Source organism: Danio rerio, chromosome 25, assembly GCF_052040795.2.
Source record: "Danio rerio strain M-AB ecotype USA chromosome 25, GRCz13ab, whole genome shotgun sequence".
In the NCBI taxonomy this organism is placed as follows: Eukaryota; Metazoa; Chordata; class Actinopteri; order Cypriniformes; family Danionidae; genus Danio; species Danio rerio.
Genome location: NC_141045.1, coordinates 1012501 through 1034321, shown reverse-complemented (window position 1 = coordinate 1034321; position 21821 = coordinate 1012501). Strand labels below are relative to the sequence as shown.

The window sequence follows — 21821 nt, the reverse complement described above, 5'->3', positions numbered from 1 at the left end:
GTAAATGTCTCTTGTATAATTGGTTATGTGGGTAGAGGTGAAGGTAAGACTTGTGATTTTTAATCTTTGAGTAATTGTCAAATGTAGAAAACTTTTAATGTTAACTGTTAGATTTTAATTGTATTGATGTACACCTGATTAATGATAATAGTAGATGCACTTTATCTCTGTAGAGTGAGGTCGGAAAAGGGAAGATTGTTTATTTTTATGGCTGTGAAGATTTTAAGTTGTGTGATTAATGGATAATGAAATGAGAGTGACGGTCTAACTAATTGCACATTGTGATTAACTATGAGATAAAAGGGTGGAGTTAAAGAATTATGTCACACACTGAGGAAGGCTTTGTGCCGAAACCTCTGTCTTTTATCACCCGTAAAATGTAAGAAAAATAAAAAATAAAAACAGTACGAAGCAATTGAGTGCGAATAATTACCTTTTTTGAATAATAGCAACGATAAGAATAACGCACCAAACCAAAGTAACTAAAAAAAACGCAAGGGCGCAGGACAAACTTTAAAAAATGTGATTTTTTTAAATAACCCAATAAATCGTATTTTTAACGTCTACCCCCACCCCAACCCTAAAACCAACCATCACAGTAATGTAAAACTAGTAATTGTACAGAGTATTACTTACTGAATTACCCAATAAATTGTATTTTTAACGTCTACCCCTACCTTAAACCAAACCATCACAGTAATGTAAAAACAGTAATTGTACAGAGTATTATTTATGTCATTTAAATTACCCAACACATTTTATTTTTAACGTCTACCCCCACCCCAACCTTAAACTCAACCATCACAGTAACGTAAAAACAGTAGCTGTACAGAGTATTAATTATGTTATTTATTAAATTACCCAATAAATTGTGTTTTTAACGTCTACCCCTACCCTAAACTCAACCATCACAGTACTGTAAAATAATAAATTATTGTTATATTGTGTCATAAAAAATTCTGCTATATTGATGTGCATATCTGCAGTTGTATCCTATAGACTTTACCGTTGAACAGTTTCTGTGAGCTCTTTATAACATGCCCGCCATTTTAATATTTTGGGGAAATCAAGCAATAAATGTGTTGTGTTTAACAGGCAAAATGCCATACAGGTCTGGAATCAATGTCAGAGAAGATTTAGGGTTGTTTAAGTCCACATAAAACCCCTGATAAACACCTGACTAACCTGTACAACTAGCAGTTGATGCAACAGGCCTCAGTGGTTTAATTCAACAGATGGAGCCAAAAACACAATCGATTTTACACGAGAATGACAGCTGAGATGAGCGAAACTGTCCTGAAACATCGACAAACGTCTGGAAAACGAAGCGCTCTTGATTCTCCCTCATAATAACCAGTAAATGTGATATCTTATCAGCTCCTGCAGTCCACGCTTAAGTTTATCTTCCGTCTGCAGCTGCCGTTGAGGGAAAACGCTCTGGTCGTCCGTTACTTATTTATTTATTTTAAATTTTGAATATCGCTGCGAGACCGTTAACGGCTTTTCCCGCGAAACCGCTCATTACTGCGCTTCTCAAGGACAGTGTGATAGACTCATGACTTTCCCTGCAGCACGCTTGATAAAAATGGACTCTTTCTATCTCTGGAAGTGCACTGAGATATTAAGGCTGCTGGGTTTTCTCGGAGGAACGTGTGAGTGGCTCGGAACGGGGATTTGCCCTGTCGGTTGAGACCCGGACAGCGGCGGAATTCCAATTGAAGCGCTCTGACACAGGATTCCCGCGCGCGCGCTTCATTTCCGCCGTGATGGAGGACTGAGTGACAGATACCGAGCGGCGGTTCCGTCTCTGTCACGAGTTTGAGTCTTTCCGTACTGTGATCACGGAGACACGAGCGAGTGCCCGACATGACAGATGATCTGCTGGAAAACCGGAGAAAATCCCCACCGATCACGACTCAATTCAAGAGCTCGAGGCGACCGAGTTCACGGTTTTAAATGAGGTACACGTCTGCTGTCGAGAAACCTGGCCAATTTAACACACACACACACACACACACACACACACACACACACACACACACACACACACACACACACACACACACACACACACACACACACACTTTAAAGACTGTTTTTACATACACATCCAGCCTATGTATGCTCCAAAAACAAGAGGGCCTTTAAAAATATATATTTTTAAGTTACTTTAAGATTAATTTGAATACATATCATGTGCCTTTATTTTCATGTTTGAGATAAAATGTGAGGAAACAATTGATAGATTTTTAAAAATATATTATATTTGTGTCATATTTAGTAATTATAGTATATAGGCTCACTTACAGTTTAGTTATTTTCATAATATTTTTGGAATATTGAACATTTTATTTTGATGATTTGCATAATAACAACAGTTATTGTCATGACAGTCGTCATATGTTATGGTTTTTAATACATTTATATTTGTATTATTTTGTAAAACATAAACGTGATGTTATATACATTTTTATTTCAGTATTATTGTAAAGGTGGTCTATGCATAAATGTTTTTGGACCCATTAATTTCACACATCAGTTGGCTTTCTTATACAGTTGAAGTCAGAATTATTCGTCCCCCTTGTTTATTTTTTCCCACAATTTCTGGTACTAACTCATCTCTAATCACTGATTTATTTTCTCTTTGTCATGATGACAGTAAATAATATTAGACTAGATATTCTTCAAGACACTTCTATACAGCTTAAAGTGACATTTAAAGGCTTAATTAGGATAATTAGGTTAACTATGCAAGTTAGGGTAATTAGGAAAGTCATTGTGTAATGATGGTTTGTTCTGGAGACTATTGAAAAAAATATATAGCTTAAAGGGGCGAATAATATTCACCTTAAAATGTTAAAAAAAAAAAAATAACTGCTTTTATTCTAGCTGAAATAAAACAAATCAGACTTTCTCCAGAAGAAAAAATATTATCAGACAAACTGTAAACATTTCCTGAATCTGTTCTACATAATTTCGGGAATATTCAAGAAAGAAAAAAATTCAAAGGGGGCAAATAATTGTGACCTCAACTGTGTATATATATATATATATATATATATATATATATATATATATATATATGTATTTATATATATGCACATATTCATTTATCTTTACCAACATTCTTCTAAATGGTAAATTTGTACCCCAAATTAGCATATTATTAGGTTACCTGCAGTATTTGGCTGTAGGTCATCAGGGATTAATTCTACGTAATGTTCTCATCTAACTTGCTTTGCTAATACAGTATGCGCGTCCATCTGTGGCAGCAAAAAAAAATCAATAGTTAGTTCCTCTGCATAATCATAGATATTGAAGATCAGCGACGTACTTACGGTCAGACGGTGGGCAACAGATTTACCAGAATCAGAGGTTTTTTCTGGCACGGCAACAAAAAAGCCAAGCGAGGTCCAGATTCCCTTGAGATTGAGGCAAAACAGATTAGGAGTGTGTTGTGTGGAGATTGAAAGGCGTGCAAATGCAGCAAGAAAATTCAGGTTTACAGCTATTGTATTGAAAAGATAGAGAATTATCATGTCAGAGCGCAACACAACACAAGGCAGACAACAACTCTCAGAAGAAATAACAGAGCATCTATTATAAAGTGCAATATTTTCAAAGAAACTTCTGCACGTCTCTCCACGGGGGCAAACAGTGAGAGTGGCCACATATGAAGTCGTAATGTGCCACATGCAGATTTCTGAAAGCTTTAATAAATCACCTTCAGTGAAGAAACGCTTTCATAACCCTTGTGTTGTGACCCGTAATGGTGCCTAATGGATGTTGACAAAATGCTCCTATAAATGGGTTTGATTGCCACTTTCTGCAGAACCGGATCAACATCTGGACGAAGGTCGGCCCACAGGGGTTGCTTGGCAACAAGGTCACGACGGATCACGACTACCGGCGGCAAACGCCAGCAGTCGCCACTTTGGGAGCACCTCGATTGGAGAAGAACCATTTCCACAGATAACATGCAAGCGCTGAAATAACACAGTACCTGCGTGTCAAACGAAGGTCGTTTATTGATAACAGGCTTCGAGTCAAATATATCTCATATTTACCATCTGAACCTTTCAAGAGGGGCTCACCTGCACATCAGAAAAACACACAGGACCAACATGAAAACAAAACACTGGAGAAAGCGGTCAAAACAACACGGGGATTAGATGGCATTGCTTTGGTTGAATCTGAAAATGCAAAAGAAAAGAAAGAAGTAACAAGTGCATATCATTCAGATATCCCTACACATGCATGTAAACGTATATTCAGTTGCACAGCAGTTTGGTTTATAGGGATACATTTATACGACAATAACATCCTAAAGACGGAGATATTTTAAGACGTTCCCGCATACATACGACAACCAGTTCATGAACTCACTTCCTAAAACAATAAGTAGCCTTACAGATAGTGATCAGACTTGGATCTGTGACCCATGCGCAGGTGTTTTTAATGAAGGCACAGCTCTAGGTGTTCATTACGAGTATTTTTCATGACCGTCATGCCATGCATTCACTGCAGTGTCTTATACATATAGGCACAGGAGTATCTACATTAAAAAAGAAGTATAAAAACATCACACGTCCAGCACCATTGACCAGCGTCCTCGAAGGACGTGTTTGAGGAACGTGGAGAAGTTCAAAAAGTCGGCGCCATGTGCAAGATCGCTCAAGAGCTTCATATAAAAATAGAAATTTCACGATAGAGTCTGTGATGTCTTTTGGATGGTTTTCTTTAAACCTCAAAAGCCAATCAGCAACATACTTTAGAGGTTTTCTGTAGGACTGTGGCGATAACATCCATGCGAGTCGATTCGCTGATTTTTAAAATTCATTGCAATTCTCTGAAATTGATTCCGAGCTTAGTTTTGAACAGCAGACAGCGCTGTAGGCTAGATTTGAAGAGCAAGTGGCGCTCTAGGCTAGTTTTGAACAGCAGTGGGGGCTCTTGTTTAGTTTTGAACAGCAGATGGCGCTCTAGTTCTGAACAGCGAGTGGCGCTCTTGGCTAGTTTTGAACAGCAGACAGGGCTCTAGGCTAGTTTGACAGCGAGTGGCGCTCTAGGCTAGTTTTAACAGCAGACAGGGCTCTAGGCTAGTTTGACAGCGAGTGGCGCTCTAGGCTAGTTTTAACAGCAGACAGGGCTCTAGGCAAGTTTGACAGAGAGTGGCGCTCTAGGCTAGTTTGACAGCGAGTGGCGCTCTAGACTAGTTTTAACAGCAGACAGGGCTCTAGGCTAGTTTGACAGCGAGTGGCGCTCTAGGCTAGTTTTAACAGCAGACAGGGCTCTAGGCAAGTTTGACAGAGAGTGGCGCTCTAGGCTAGTTTTAACAGCAGACAGGGCTCTAGGCAAGTTTGACAGAGAGTGGCGCTCTAGGCTAGTTTTAACAGCAGACAGGGCTCTAGGCAAGTTTGACAGAGAGTGGCGCTCTAGGCTAGTTTTGAACAGCAGACAGGGCTTTAGGCTAGTTCTGATCAGCGAGTGGCGCTCTTGGCTAGTTTTAAACAGCAGACAGGGCTCTAGGATAGTTTGAATGAAAGTGGCGCTCTAGGCTAGTTTTGAACAGCAGACAGGGCTCTAGGCAAGTTTGACAGAGAGTGGCGCTCTAGGCTAGTTTTGAACAGCAGATGCTGCTTTATGTTCATTTTGAAGTGCAGACTACGTTGTAGGCTAGTTTTGAACAGCAGACGGCGCTCTAGGCTAGTTATGAACAGCGAGTGGTGCTCTAGGCTTTTTTTGAACTGCAGACAGGGCTCTAGGCTAGTATGACAGTGAGTGGCACTCTAGGCTAGTTTATAACTGCAGACAGGGCTCTAGGCTAGTATGACAGTGAGTGGCCCTCTAGGCTAGTTTATAACTGCAGACAGGGCTCTAGGCTAGTATGACAGTGAGTGGCACTCTAGGCTAGTTTATAACAGCAGACAGGGCTCTAGGCTAGTATGACAGTGAGTGGCACTCTAGGCTAGTTTATAACAGCAGACAGGGCTCTAGGCTAGTGTGACAGAGTGGCGCTCTAGGCTAGTTTTAACAACAGACTGGGCTGTAGGCTTGTTTGACAGAGTGGTGCTCTAGACTAGTTTTATACAGCAGAGATCACTTTCGGCTAGTTTTACAAGGAGTGATGCTCTAGGCTAGTTTTGAACAGCAAACGGCGCTCTGGGCTAGTTCTGAACAGCGAGTGACACTCTAGGCTAGTTTTAAAAACAGACAGGGTTCTAGGCTAGTTTGACAGAGTGGCGCTCTAGGCTAGTTTTGAACAGTGAGTGATGATCTAGGCTAGTTTTAAACAGCGAGTGATGCTTTAGGCTAGTTTTGAACAGCGAGTGATGCTCTAGGCTAGTTTTGAACAGCGAGTGATGCTCTAGGCTAGTTTTGAACAGCGAGTGATGCTCTAGGCTAGTTTTGAACAGCAGACAGGGCTCTAGGCTAGTTTGACAGAGTGGCACTCTAGGCTAGTTTGACAGTGGCGCTCTGGGCTAGTTTTAACAGCAATTGGTGCTCTAGGCTAGTTTTGGAGTGCAGACCACATTGTAGGCTAGTTTTGAACAGCAGATGGTGCTCTAGGCTGGTTTTTACCTCTATACTCAAGTGCTCCTGATTAAGAGCACTTGTGCGTTTGGCTGAGTGGTGTACTGTAATTGGTCAATTGTACCTCAGCTTTTATGCCATAAGATAAACACAACTCACTAGAAACACTCACTCACTTACTATCCTTCAGCTCAGTTCATGATTTATCAAGGGCCACCACAGCAGAATGAACCGCCAATTGCCCATCCAGCTGCAACCCAGCATTGGAAAACACCCATGCACTCTCTCATTTACAAACACTCATACACTACGGCCATATACGTTTTTTCAGTTCACCTATAGCGCATGCCTTTGGAGTGTTTTCATCCCTAACATTATTAAATATTTTGGATTGTGTTCAAGGCATGTGTTCGTGGAGCACACAGCGCCATCTGTCGGTAAAAGCTCAGAATCGCAATGCATTTGGAAAATCTCAGAATCGATTCGCAGTGCACTGATTCATGGCCACAGCTTTGGCTTGTTGCATCTAGTTGACCTTTGGCTTGGATTATGGAGTGAGCTGTTTGACGTCCGCCATGTCTTCAGGCCCGGCGCTGTCGATAGCTACACTGGGTTGAGTCTCCTGGGTTTCGTTTGAACACAGAGACATGGAGTTATTTGATGACCCAAAATGATGAGTGTCCACCAACAGCAGCATCGGCGTCCCGCTCCTCTTCAAAGCCTCGCTCATGCTAATGTTGACCTCCTCTGGCGTGACGCCCAGATCAGACGGCGATTTACGCTTGATGCGCTCGTAGCTCTTGTCTTTGTTTTCAGGGATTGTTTCGCTATCTTGAAAACGTCCAAAAAGCCAGATGAAGAACCCAAAGAGCACGAAGGCTGCAAGACTGGGGATAAACGCCAGGCATTTAACATCTAAACTAGCGCCCACGTAGCGGCTGTGGAGAAACATGTCGCTCTGAACGTACGTCTGGTTGGTGCGGGGGTCTATGTTGGTGGAGCGCCATTCCCAGGTGAGCATGCTACGGTTGAACTCCTGCAGAGTATCCGGATCCTCCACGGTGTAGATCTTCTCTCCTGGACCGACGTACTGACCGTATTCATAGGGTTTGTAGAAGATCTGGTTCTTCCACATGTTGAGGTCCAGGATGAGAACCAGGAAGATGATGCCATAGTTGAACCACTTCCCTGAGGAAAGAAAGAAGAATTAGCATGTTGAAAATTCATCTCAGTGTACATCCCTCTTGTTTTTTTCTCATTTCTAGTCCAAATATTTCACATTTCTTAAATCAAAAAGCATTTTCTGGACAGGTGAAATGTATTGTTTTGTTTTCAGAAATAATGAGTCAACTTTAAATGAGCTTTTCCTTTAATAATCTGCCAGTGGGGGAGGTAAAACAATCTTGTTTTTGGTTTGAAATAAGTTTATTTCGCTTACCTTATTGGCAGATCATTAACTTGTTTGAAGGAAAAACTCGCTTAATTTTGACTCATAATGTCTGAAATCAAAACTGTATGCTTTACTTATCCAGAAAATGCTCTCTGATTTAAGAATTTTTAGATATTTGGACTAGAAACAAGACAGAAATTCTGCATATTTATAGTGGTACTGAGAGGGAAATCCTGGCAACTGTATAGGAGCAGACCCAGAAGAACATATAGGGCTGGGCAATAAAATCGGTATCGATATTCATTGATCAAACACCATTGCCAATATCAATAAAAAAAAAAAAGGAGTTTGGAATGAAGTTTCGGTATAAAGCGCTATCGTTTTATTAAAACGTGGCTGCTGAGCGCACGCCTTGGAAGCAATTTCAATAAACTAAGCGTGTCAGTTTGTCATTTCCAATGAAGGCGCGCATGTGAACCCAGCATACCTGCCAACACTCCATTGTTTCCCATATTTTAGACCCATCTCCCGCCACCCTCCCGTTTTTGTTATTTCTCCAGGAAAACTCCCGTAATTTCACCCATGCCCAGTTCTTAGCTTTTTGGTACAGTCTATAAAACCCTCAGGTCGCCTTTGGTACAGATTTTTGGTACCGTTTGTAACAGCCCCAGGTTGCCAACTTTGGACTATCCGATCGCAGCGGCTGCCCGAAACCCGGTGCATGGTTCAGTTACTTAGACACCTCACCCCCAACACCAGGGGAGTGAGGCATGGAAACATAATGGCAATTGACAATTACCTAAAACACCCTAGCAACTGCATAGTAACATCCTAGCAACTGCCCCAAACACCCTAGCAACATCCTAGCAAATGCCCTAAAACACCCAAGCAACAGCATGGAAACATAATGGCAATTGACATTACCTAAAACACCATAGCAACTGCCCAAAACACCCAAGCAACTGCATAGCAGCACCCTAGCAACTACCCAAAACATCATAGCGACTGCATAGCAACACACTAGCAACTACCCAAAACACCATAGCAACTGCATGGAAACTCAATGGCAACTGGCAACACCCTAAAACACCCTAGCAACTGCCCAAAAACATGCTAGCAACTGTCGAGCAACATCCTATCAACTGCTCAACAAAATACCCTAGCAACTGCATGGCAACATCCTATCAACTGCCCAAAACACCCAAGCAAATGCATGGAAACACCCTAGCAACTGCCCAAAACACACTAGCAACTGCATAGCAACGTCCTAGCAACTGCATGGAAACATAATGGCAAACGGCAACAACTAGCAACTAACACCCTAGCAACTGCCCAAAACACCCTAGCAACTGCATGGAAACATAATGGCAATTGGTAACTACCCAAAAACACCCTAGAAACTGCATGGAAACATAATGTCAATGGACAACTACATAAAACACCCTAGCAACTGCCCAAAACACCCTAGCAACTGCACTGAAACATAATGGAAATCGGCAACACCCTAAAACACCCTAGCATAGTAACATCCTGGCAACCACCTGCAATATCATAGCAAGCGCACTGCAGCATCCTTGCAGCTAGCCTGATGGAGCATCCGCCTGTTGGGAATATTCATCCCAGCGTGTGTTTCAGAGTCAGCCGGCCGCTCCAGCAAGTGTAATAATTGGGTTTGGATTGGCTTTCTAATGGCTCTGGCTGTTAATGCACTCATGTGAGGTTATTCCCCAACGCTAAATCACCGCTCCAAACAGTAAGGTTAAAGACTCGCACGAATCGTTGAGCAGGAAGGCCATTTTCCCAGCTCATATATTCCCGTCGGGACGCTCCATACAGTGAGCAAAACACAGCGGGACGGAAAGAGAGGGATGATAACGCCTGTTTGCTCACCGGCTTCAGCAGCAGTCCGTTACATAAAGCCACGTTTACAGATGAGCAAACAGTAATTAGTATGCATTACGGACGCTGCCTTCAAACACACAATTATAAAGAGACGTATCTAACGAGCTAATATTCTGACAGCGCGTCCCTTTGGGAAAGAAATTAATTCACCCGTCCTGTCCCGGGTGACAGCTTTGAGCACTACCACTTGATTCATTGGCATAATTGTGCTCACTGTACACTTGCTGTCGTGCCCTACTTGAGGCGCAAGTGTGCGGATTTTAGGTGCTGTCATCATATTGCAAAAACATGACATTGCGATGTTTTGTTTGGCTGCGATATGAATATAACACCACCAGATTCATAAAGGTTGGTTGAGGTGATCTTGTAGGAGTGTGAAGCATGTACGAAAAAAATTATAAAGAAATTAAAGGCAAGAATAATTACAATACAGGGCTCGAAATGAACCTTTTAGCTAGGTAGCACCGGTGCTCTTAACTTTACAAATTTAGGCGCATCAGCCTATAATTTTTCCTCACGGATGCATTTATTTTTTTGCTTGTTAGTTTGATTACTGTTGATTTCAAATGCAATAAATCTGTTTATTTACACTTGTAGTAACAGTGCTTATAATTGGTGTGTGCGACTAAATTTTGGCTGATGCGCCTACATTTTTAAAGTTAGGAGCGCCGTTGCTACCAAGATAAAAAAAGGTTAATTTCGAGCCCTGTGTTTATATGTATTTTTATATTCTGGGTGAGGCAGAAGACTGAAAAATGTTCAGATAAGTAGCCCAAACCGTCAGTCAGCAAATGTAGATTTGTACATCTGCAGCCGTCTGCACACGGGACACATGAGATCAGAGCAGTCAAATCAAATGCTGAATCAAAACTTTTGCACGCTGGAGGAAGGAGGACACCATGACGGAAGTGGTTCTGTTAGACAGGTCATGCCATGTTTTAAATCTCTTTTAGTCAAGCAGAGCTGATGTAGATTGTGTTGTTATGTATGGGTTATATGCACAGAAGTCCACTGAAATCTCCTGCTGAAAGACTGATGTGACTATTTTCAGCTTCATAAGGTCCTTTTACAGCATCAATAATGTAGTTATCGTTGCTTTTATATTGACATTGGGTCATTTCTGAACAATGTCAGCCTGTGACAGACTCCCTATATTGTTCACCGCTACTCTGAATATTCGCTCAGGTATGGCTTAGTAATGAGTGTAATTCCTGCACGCCGCTGTTATACAATGACTTGCCTAATTACCCTAACCGTACGTTCACACCGAAAGCGGCAAGAGCGTCCAAGGTCGCTCTGGCCACTCTGGCAACAACGCTCTCTGCCTTCAGCTCCTTCAGCGAGAGCGTCAAAACTCGCTACATTGATCTCATATTTAAAGGAGCCGTTGCAGCATATCAGTTACATTCCTGCATAAGGCATGTTTTTAGCGTGAAAATGTTGCGCACTTCTTATCAAATTCATACAACAATGGAAGATCAAGTTGCGTGTGGTGTGGCTTTGCTCTATTTATCCAATATGTGTCCATTTGTCTGAAATATCCTGAAGCAGCTGTACTGTTTTGTACTGTCACATCGCGTGAGATTCACGCTTTTTCAAGATAAATTTATATAGCATTAATGAACATCAGTAACTCGCCAGTAACTTATTTAATGTTTGTTCCTGTAGGAAAAAAATTGTAAATAATTGGAAATCCGGCGACCGCAATAATCAAACCCTTGGGAACAACTGTGGTCGGAACCAAAGTTCACAGGTCTGTGTTCTCTGAACTGCTATTAAGCGATGGACGTCTTCATTCTGATTGCTTGCCGCCAAACCGCGTCATAGCTCATGACCATAAAGTTGACTTCATTTCAACTCTCCTCGACGCTCACGCCGGCGAAGACGCGCCGCGCTGCTCCTCGCCGCTGGCTCTCATTGAAAATGAATGAACTTCCGGCTACTTTGACGCTCTCGCCGCTTTTGGTGTGAACGTATGGTAACTTGGAATGCGTCTTTTTAAAATGTATTTATTAATTCGACGCGACTTTAACCGTCATCGCTGATTTACCGGTGATGTGAATGTGATACTCCTCCTTAAAGATGCGCTTGCAGACAGGCAGTCGGATCTTTAGCTGAGTGGTGGACAGACCCGGGAGATTCATGTCCAGATCACCCATGAAGTGAGGAAACTCCCAGTCCTGCAAGGAGAAGCGAAACACAGGTATATTTCAGTGAACGAACACTAAGACTATTGCTAAAACTACTTTAATAAAATAATCATTCAGAAAATTACAATTAAACAAAACTAACAACAGTTGCTGAATAATGTTAATGAAATAAAATATTAATGACCAAAAATAAATAATTGTTTTGGGAATTAATAAGCACTAGAAAAAGTAGACCTTACAAAAGTATTCTAGAGTAGAGAGTATTACACTGTTAAAAGCTCATGTGTTTACATGTCATTTGTGGGTGTGTGTGTGTGTGTGCAAACGTAACATTCTGTAGTGCATGTAGTCATGGTTTAAGGCTATTTTGGTCTTTATACAGTAAACATCCGTCATCTTCTCATCATCACATGCAGTCTAACGACATCATGCTACTACACAACATTATAGCAACTACTCCAAACACCCTTGCAACCGCACAGAAACATTATAACAACTACCCAAAAACCCTAGCAACCACAAAACAACATCATAGCAACTACCCAAGCAACCACACCACAACTACCCCAAACAACTCAACAACATCATAGCAACTACCCAATTCAACCTAGCAACATCATAGCAACTATCCCAAACACCCTAGCTACTACACGACATCATAGCAACTACTCCAAACACCCTAGCAACCAAACAGAAACATTATAACAACTACCCAAAAACCCTAGCAACCACACAACAACATCATAGCAACTACCCAAAACTCCAAACACATTAGCTACATCATAGCAATTAACATAAACACTCTAGCAACCACGCTGCAACTACCCCAAACACCTTAGCTACATCATAGCAACTACCCCAAACACCCTAGCAACCGCACAGAAACATTATAACAACTACCCAAAAATCCTAGCAACCACAAAACAACATCATAGCAACTACCCAAGCAACCACACCGCAACTACCCCAAACAACTCAACAACATCATAGCAACTACCCAATTCAACCTAGCAACATCATATCAACTATCCCAAACACCCTAGCTACTACACGACATCATAGCAACTACTCCAAACACCCTAGCAACCAAACAGAAACATTATAACAACTACCCAAAAACCCTAGCAACCACACAACAACATCATAGCAACTACCCAAAACTCCAAACACATTAGCTACAGCATAGCAATTAACATAAACACTCTAGCAACCACGCTGCAACTACCCCAAACACCTTAGCTACATCATAGCAACTACCCCAAACACCCTAGCAACCACACAGCAACTACCCAAGCAACAACACCGCAACAACCCCAAACACCTTAACAACATCATAGCAACTACCCTAAACACCCTAGCAACATCATAGCAACTATCCCAAACACCCTAGCAACATCAAAGCAACTACCCCAAACACCCTAGCAACATCAAAGCAACTATCCAAAACACCCTAGCAACCACACAGCAACATCATAGCAACTACCCAAGCAACCACACTGCAACTACCCCAAACACCTTAGCTACATCATAGCAATTACCCAAAACATCCTAGCAACATCATAGGAACTACCCCAAACACCCTAGCAACCACACAGCAACACCCTAGCAACTATCCTAAACACCTTAACAACATCATAGCAACTACCCAAAACACTATAGCAACATCATAGCAACTACCCAAGCAACCACACCGCAACTATCCCAAACACCTTAGCTACATCATAGCAACTATCCAAAACACCTAGCAACATCAAAGCAACTACCCCAAAACACCCTAGCAAAATCATGGCAACTAACCCAAACACTCTAGCAACCAAACAGCAACTTTCTTGCAACTACACCAAACACCCTAGCAACCACACAGCAACTACCCTAAACACCCTAGCATTATCATAGCAACTATCCCAAACACCATTAGCAACTACACAGCAGCTACCACAACACTCTAGCAACATCATAGCAACTTCCCCAAACACCTTAACAACATCATAGCAACTACCCAAAACACCCTAGCAACATCATAGCAACTTCCCCAAACAGCTTAACAACATCATAGCAACTACCCAAAACACCCTAGCAACATCATAGCAACTACCCAAAACACCCTAGCAACATCATAGCAACTACCCAAAACAGCTTAACAACATCATAGCAACTACCCAAAACACCCTAGCAACATCATAGCAACTACCCCAAACACCCTAGCAACCACAAAACTTAGTAGCAAATAAATCAAAGACTCTAAATATGGATTATAGTTTAGTTTAGCTTGATGTATTTAGCATGTGGACTGCTGGAACACTCAGACAATGAAATGCGCGAGTCTGCCTCATCTCTGCTGCACGTTTCTGTCTGACATTATTCAGAATCAGAAATGAATGGAGACGCAGAGACACAAAGGCAGAAATGCAGGAGAACGCCATTAATAATCCCTGTGTTTACAAAACTGACAGTCCTTTGATATATCCGCGTGACTTAGCGGAGCGCTAACGAGGAGCCGGCTAATTACAGTTTCTCCCAGCTCGCGGTTTCGCCTCATTGACGTCCATGATAACTGTGTTTTACAGAAACGAACCCTAAATTACAGAGCATGAAGGCAGCGGAGGGGCTGGAGTGAAGAGTCCCGCGGCCGCTCGGGGTCTCGCTGTTAATTAAGCGCTGAATAAAATATCAGGTGTGTGAGATTAGCCGTCGCTCGCCTTCAACGTGGACCACAGAGAAGTGAAATATCGCAGATGAAGATGAACGAACGTCTGAGGGGATAATTACAATCAGACGCAGAATGTCAACATGCTTGAGACACACAGGTGAGTGATTGAGACGCTGTAATCACACACACACCCACATAAACACAATCACTGAAAACACTCACACACACACACACACACACACACACACAATCAAATAGCCTACAAGCCTACACACAAACGAATACACACTGAAACACACACTCAAGCCTACACACACTGAAACACACACACTTAAACCCACACACACAAACAAATACACACACTCAAACACACACAAACGAATAGACACACAGAAACACACACTCAAGCCTACACACACTGAAACACACACACTTAAACCCACACTGAAACACATACAAAGAAATACACACACTGAAACACACACTCAAACACACACCAACGAATAGACACACTGAAACACACTTAGCCTACACACACGGAAACACACACACTTAAACCCACACACACAAATGCACACACTGAAACACACACAAAGAAATACACACACTAAAACACACACTCAAACACACACCAACGAATAGACACACTGAAACACATTTAGCCTACACACACAGAAACACACACACTTAAACCCACACACACAAATACACACACACAAACAAATACACACACTGAAAAACACACACTTAAACCCACACACACAAATACACACACTGAAACACACACACTTAAACCCACACACACAAATACACACACTCAAACACACACAAACAAATACACACACAGAAACACACACTCAAACCCACACACACAAATACACACACTGAAACACACACTTAAACCCACACACAAATACACACACTCAAACACACACAAACAAACACACACACTCAAACACACACCCAGGTGCAATCCCTGAAACAGATTCAAACAGATACACACACTGAAACACACACCCATATAAACACAATCACTGAAACACTCAAAACACACACTCAAACAGATACACACACTGAAACACACACCCATATAAACACAATCACTGAAACACTCAAAACACACACTCAAACAGATACACACACTGAAACACACACCCATATAAACACAATCACTGAAACACTCAAAACACACACTCAAACAGATACACACACTAAAACACACACCCATATAAACACAATCACTGAAACACTCAAAACACACACTCAAACAGATACACACACTAAAACACACACCCATATAAACACAATCACTGAAACACTCAAAACACACACTCAAACAGATACACACACTGAAACACACACATGCACTCAAACATACATACAACCCACATACACATGTGCGCACACATACACACACTGAAGCACACTCAAAAATACACACACACACACACACACACCAACATTCACAAACTCAAATGTACAGACTGACACAAACATTGAAACACTCTAAAATACACACTCAAACACATACACATTCAAATACACACACACACACACACACACATACACGTGCGCGTGTACCTGCATGACGATGAGCAGGTCAAACACCAGGATGAAGGAGGCCAGGAAGGCTCTGGAAACCTCATCACTGGGCAGAAACCCGCGGTTCAGATTATCCCAGCGGATCCAGTCTGTGCTGATGACCAGAACCACCACTGAGGTCAGACAGATGAGCACCGTCCTGACACACACACACACACACATCAAAAATACAACAGTGACCGCTGGAAAGACAAGGTCAGAACATCAGGAGGAAAAAGACAAACTCTGTCACACACACAAACACACACACACAAACACACACACACACACACACTTGGATTAAATGCTAAAGCTGCTGCTGTTGTTTATCCAGGTGAACTGATAAATCCAACAACAACTAACACTGACGCTTAAGAAATGATCACACCTGACTAAATGCAAAACACTTTCACTTAAGAAATGACACTTTACGACTAGTAATCTATAAATACAAAACAATTTCGCTTCAATGACGAAATTATTTCCCCGACAGGCAAACAAGCACGCGCCTAGTATAAAATAACACTCAGGAGACGTCTACCGCTCGATAGGTAGCTCCAAATTTATTTAAATAATTCTATAAATATGAGATAATTAGGCTGGCTTGTGTGGCAAGCCAGACTATTGTTATCCTATTTTTCTTCTGAGACTAAAAATTAAACTCTATCTCCTCCTAGAGCTTTCAAGCTATGACCACCAAACTCACACCAGACCTCCAAACTGGTCTGACTCGGGTTGCTATATCTTTTCCGACTGATCCGACTTTTGGTTTTCCGAAAAACGTCCCGGGACCGTCAGAAAAATCCCATTGACTTAACATTGGACCAAACTTAGTGACCTCATAACTCTGCATCAGACTGTCCTACAGGCTTCTAACTGGGCTCATTTAACTCAGACTACCTGACTGCCAATAACTGATGAGCTTTTAACTTTCTGGCCACACCCTAGCAACCCACTTTTGGGACCCTAGAAACTGTCCTATAGACTTCCACTGCAAAAGACTCTCATTGACTTTACATTGGGTCAAACTTTGTGAGCTCATAAATCTACATCAGACTGTCGCACAGACTTCTAACTGGGCTCATTTAACTCAGACTACCAAACTACCAATAACTGATGAGCTTTTAACTTTCTAGCCACACCCCTAACAACCAGATACGGCACCCTAGCAACAGTCCCATAGACTGCCATTATAGAGGTTCAGATTGATATCGTCATGCTGCAGTGTGATAGAGACATGGGTGTTGCTTTTAACTGTTCATACTGGCAAGAAGCTTTGATACATTATCAGTCTAAGCTGTCAATCAACTCCATAGCAACAAAACAGACTAACCTACCAACGATATAACAGCAGCTTTATCTCAGTATCAGAACATCGTAGAGAAGCGGGGGTTGGCTTGTTTGACTCATGCTAGCACACCATCCATCCATCCATCATCTATCTATCTATCTATCTATCTATCTATCTATCTATCTATCTATCTATCTATCTATCTATCTATCTATCTATCTATCTATCTATCTATCTATCTATCTATCTATCTTTTCATACTTATTAAAACTGTTTAAACTAAATAAACTATTACCATCACGCTTTCACAAGGCAGCCTCAAAGTTTGTTCTCAAACTTTAAGAATCTAGTTAATGTTTATTAGTGTACATTGAATGAATAGAGCACTTTCTAAACATCTAGAGCTGAGCAAAGGTCAGTGCGTAAATTGCTAAATAAAACAATATGAGCTGAGAAAAGTACAAATGGCGATATCTGCTTAATGAAGCACGAGTGGACAAGGTGAACACTGACAGCAGATTAGCTCCAGGTCCTTTGCCGACCCTTCCTCTCTCTGCTCCCAACACTTTCCAGTCTGTAACCTCCTATTCCTATCCAAATAAAAGGTGAAAAACTCCTAAAAAATAGTTATTAAAAAAGCTAAAGGGGACAGATGTGTTATCAGAAGAGATTTAGAAATGAGTAAAGACAAGAAACAGGGAAAGAATTACACAAATAAAGAAATAAAATTAAAAAAAGGATAAAAAAGAGACAACGTGATTAAAAATATATCAAATAACTATGAAAACGTAAATAAGAAACAATAATGTTTTTTCATAAAACAACTATAAATGTGTATAAAATAAAATAAACGTCAATAAAAATACCCTAAATAACTATTAAAACACTTGACTAGCACTGTGCCTTCACAGCAAGAAGGTCACTGGTTCGAGTCCTGGCTGGGTCAGTTGGTGTTTCTGTGTGGAGTTTGCATGTTCTCCCCGTGTTGGTGTGGGTTTCCTCCGGGTGCTCCGGTTTCCCCCACAGTCCAAACACATGCGCTATAGGGGAACTGATCAACTACACTGGCCGCAGTGTATGAGTGTTTGTGTGTGAATGAGTGTGTATGGGTGTTTACCAGTACTGGGTTGCAGCTGTAAGGGCATCCACTGTGTAAAACATATACTGGAATAGTTGGTGGGTCATTCCTCTGTGGCGACCCCTGATGAATAAAGGGACTAAGACGGAGGAAAATGAAGGAAATGAATGAACTATTAAAAAATAAATGTAAATAAGAAACAATAATTTATCAATTTTATTTAATTTTAATTTATTAATTAATCAATTAACGGCATTAATAAGTTCATTTTTAAATGTCAATAAAACATATCTTAAATACCCATTAAAAATATGCAAATAAGGAACAAAACAAAACTTTATTAAATGCTTTAATAAGTTAATTTCTATTAAAAACACATATATTTCATAAAATAATTCAATGATAAGAATAATAGATATTTCTTGATCACTGAATCATTCAATAAAAGTTTATTTGTATAGCAGCTTTACAAAAGGTGGCGTTATTATATTGCAATCAAATATAAGTTATTATATCCAGACATTATTAACCTGCAGTTTTAAAGCATATAGGTGATGTCTGTGTGTACATGTTTAATGAAGTGTATTCATTCATCCCTTTACTCATCAGGGGTCTCCACAGCGGAATGAACCGCCAACTATTCCAGCTTATGTTTTACACAGCGGATGCCCCTCCAGCTGCAACCAAATACTGGGAAACACCCATACACACTCATACACTACGGCCAGTGTAGTTGATCAGTTCCCCTATAGCGCATGTGTTTGGACTGTGGGGGAAACCGGAGCACCCGCAGGAAACCCACACCAACACGGGGAGAACATGCAAACTCCACACAGAAACACCAACTGACCCAGCCAGGACTTGAACCAGAGACATTCCTGCTGTGAGGCCACAGTGCTAACCACTGAGCCACCATGCCGCCCTTATAAAACAGCAGTACTGACTTCTGCACAGTGTACAGTGTTGTTGGAGGATAAAGCCTCGTCAGTGTGCAGGAGAGACACGCTGATATTAAAGTGTTGCAGCTGCTCTCCTTCATCCGTCAGATGATGAGCAGCCCATAATAATCTCCCCTAAACACAGTTCCTGCACAGTGAGCGAGTGAATGATGTCTGTCTGTGCTGATGGATGGAGACGCTCTCCCAGAGAACATTAATAAGGGAGGAAACACATCCTGTAGCCAACGCGAGGATGGAGACGCTGAATAATACACACTCCAGATCAGTGCAAAATCACACACACACGCACACACACACACACACACACACACACACACACACACACACACACACACACACACACACACAGAGACAGACACCGGCACACACTCAGACACTCTTTCACACACACTCAAACTCATATGCAAAGACACAGTCAGACACCCATACACACTCACTCTCCAACGCAATCTCACGGCAATTCGTAACTTGATTTAGTAGCTGATTCGTATGAATCCGTACGATCTAATTCGTACCATTTAGTGCGATTTGCTCATCACCCAATGACTGTTGTGGTTAGGGGTGGGGTTAGCTGCCACGCCTCCTTTTTAAAATTGTACATTTTCGTACGACTAAACACGTACTAATTGGTACAAATTAGCCACTAAACTGACAATACGTAAAATCAGTGGCGCAAAAAGGGGGTATGCAGTATATGCGGCGCATACGGGCGCCACAAATGTTTTTGAAATTATCTTTATTAAAAATTTCAAATAATAAAAAATAAATAAATATGTTTTGTTAAAAATATTTATTTTGCATTTTATACGAGTATAATTTTGTATTTTAATAAATAATTATACCATGAGCTGTATTGACCTTATTCTAAAATGCGGAAGTGCGTCTGTTTTCGCGATTGTCTTAGAACTTCCGTTTCAGTCGCCTGTGGGAGAAATGACAAGGAATAATAAACGGCAAAAAACGGTTAAACTACTTGCTCTACAAACAAATGTTTGCACGACTATACAGACCAAGTAGAACAATATAACAAGGAAATATCAGTTTGCAACATCAAGCAGCGAAACCAGCAGTTTTTAATGTGTAAAAATGAATGGAAGTGAATGAGACCGGAAGTCTCGAGCCAAAAAGATTCAAATGGCAGCGCCCGCTCGTCTGCGGAGAATAAGGTCAATACGCTGGCACACACGTTTTAATTCAAAATCATTTAACACAATAACATGCAGTCACAGAGCCTAATGTAAAGTGTTCATGTAGATGCAATTTTAGATTTTTTTAGATGTTTATCAAAATAAACTGTCAAATCATACATACAGTTCAGGTCAAACGTTATAAGAATAATCAGAAAATTTGTCTTTATTCATTATTATTTAATTCATTATTTTGCCATAATAAGAAATATCACACAAAATGTATGTTTATGTAAACACAGACCTATTTCACATAAACAGATATTTCAGATAAAATATTTGGATTAAAATTTCCCCTAAATAAGTTTTATGTATTTGATTATACTGATTCTTAAGCCTGTTAAAGCTGACGCAGGAACAAATAGTCAGAATATTCACATCTTTTGGAACTGAAATGTTTATTAATCCTTTTATCCAGATCCATTTTTCACCATATACGTGTTTTTATAAATGTTTTATGTATCATATTGATACATCACACCTTTTGTGCTCAAAACTATTTTATTTGAGTAAAAAATAAGTTTTTAAATTTTAAATTTAATTAAAATCTAACATTTCGGGTAGTTCAACTCTTCATTTTTTATGTAATGTAATGTAATGTGTGTTTATATAGTGTATTTATCATGTATGATCATACACCCAAAGCGCTTCACAGTCATGAGGGAGGTCTCTCCACACCACCCCCAGTGTGCAGCTCCACTTGGATGATGCTCCGGCAGCCACAGAACAACGACGCCAGGGCTTCACCACACACCAGCTATAGGTGGAGAGGAGAGACAGTGATGGAGCCAATTCGGTGGAAGGGGATGATTGGGAGGCCATGATGGGTAAGGGCTGATGGAGGGGCTTTAGCCAGGACACCGGGGTCACACCGCTACAGTGTAGTGTCCCCTTCACTTTTACTGGGGCATTAGGACGTACACAGACCTCAGGTTGAGTGCCCCCTGCTGGTTTCACTAACACCACTGCCAACAGCAACCTAGTGTTCCTAGTGGTCTCCCATCCAGGCACTAACCAGGCTCAGCCCTGCTTAGCTTCAGTGAGTGACCACTCTTGGGCTGCAGGGTGATATGGCTGTAACATGACTGTTTTTAGGGGT

At 41.1% G+C, this 21821-nt stretch overlaps 1 protein-coding gene and 1 long non-coding RNA gene across 13 annotated transcripts in view; one reads left to right on the top strand and one right to left on the bottom strand.

Moving 5' to 3' along the window:
* The window catches only part of tmem117 (transmembrane protein 117), a 100171-nt gene that overhangs the window by 44972 nt on the left and 33378 nt on the right, over positions 1-21821 (bottom strand). For 3 of the 12 annotated variants that reach the window (XM_087310615.2, XM_087310619.2, XM_087310613.2), the window contains 5 exons: positions 16208-16367; positions 11877-12006; positions 5905-7722; positions 5407-5789; positions 4011-5094 (listed from right to left, as the gene is read on the bottom strand). In XM_087310615.2, coding sequence (XP_087166741.1) covers positions 7082-7722; positions 11877-12006; positions 16208-16367 — 931 coding nt within the window. In that variant the 3' untranslated portion in view covers positions 4011-5094; positions 5407-5789; positions 5905-7081. 12 annotated transcript variants of the gene reach the window in all.
* The window catches only part of LOC147837614 (uncharacterized), a 24514-nt gene continuing 4028 nt past the window's right edge, over positions 1336-21821 (top strand). The window contains exon 1 of the long non-coding RNA XR_015525900.1: positions 1336-1961. This is a non-coding gene — a long non-coding RNA (uncharacterized LOC147837614). The remainder of the gene's footprint in view (positions 1962-21821) is intronic.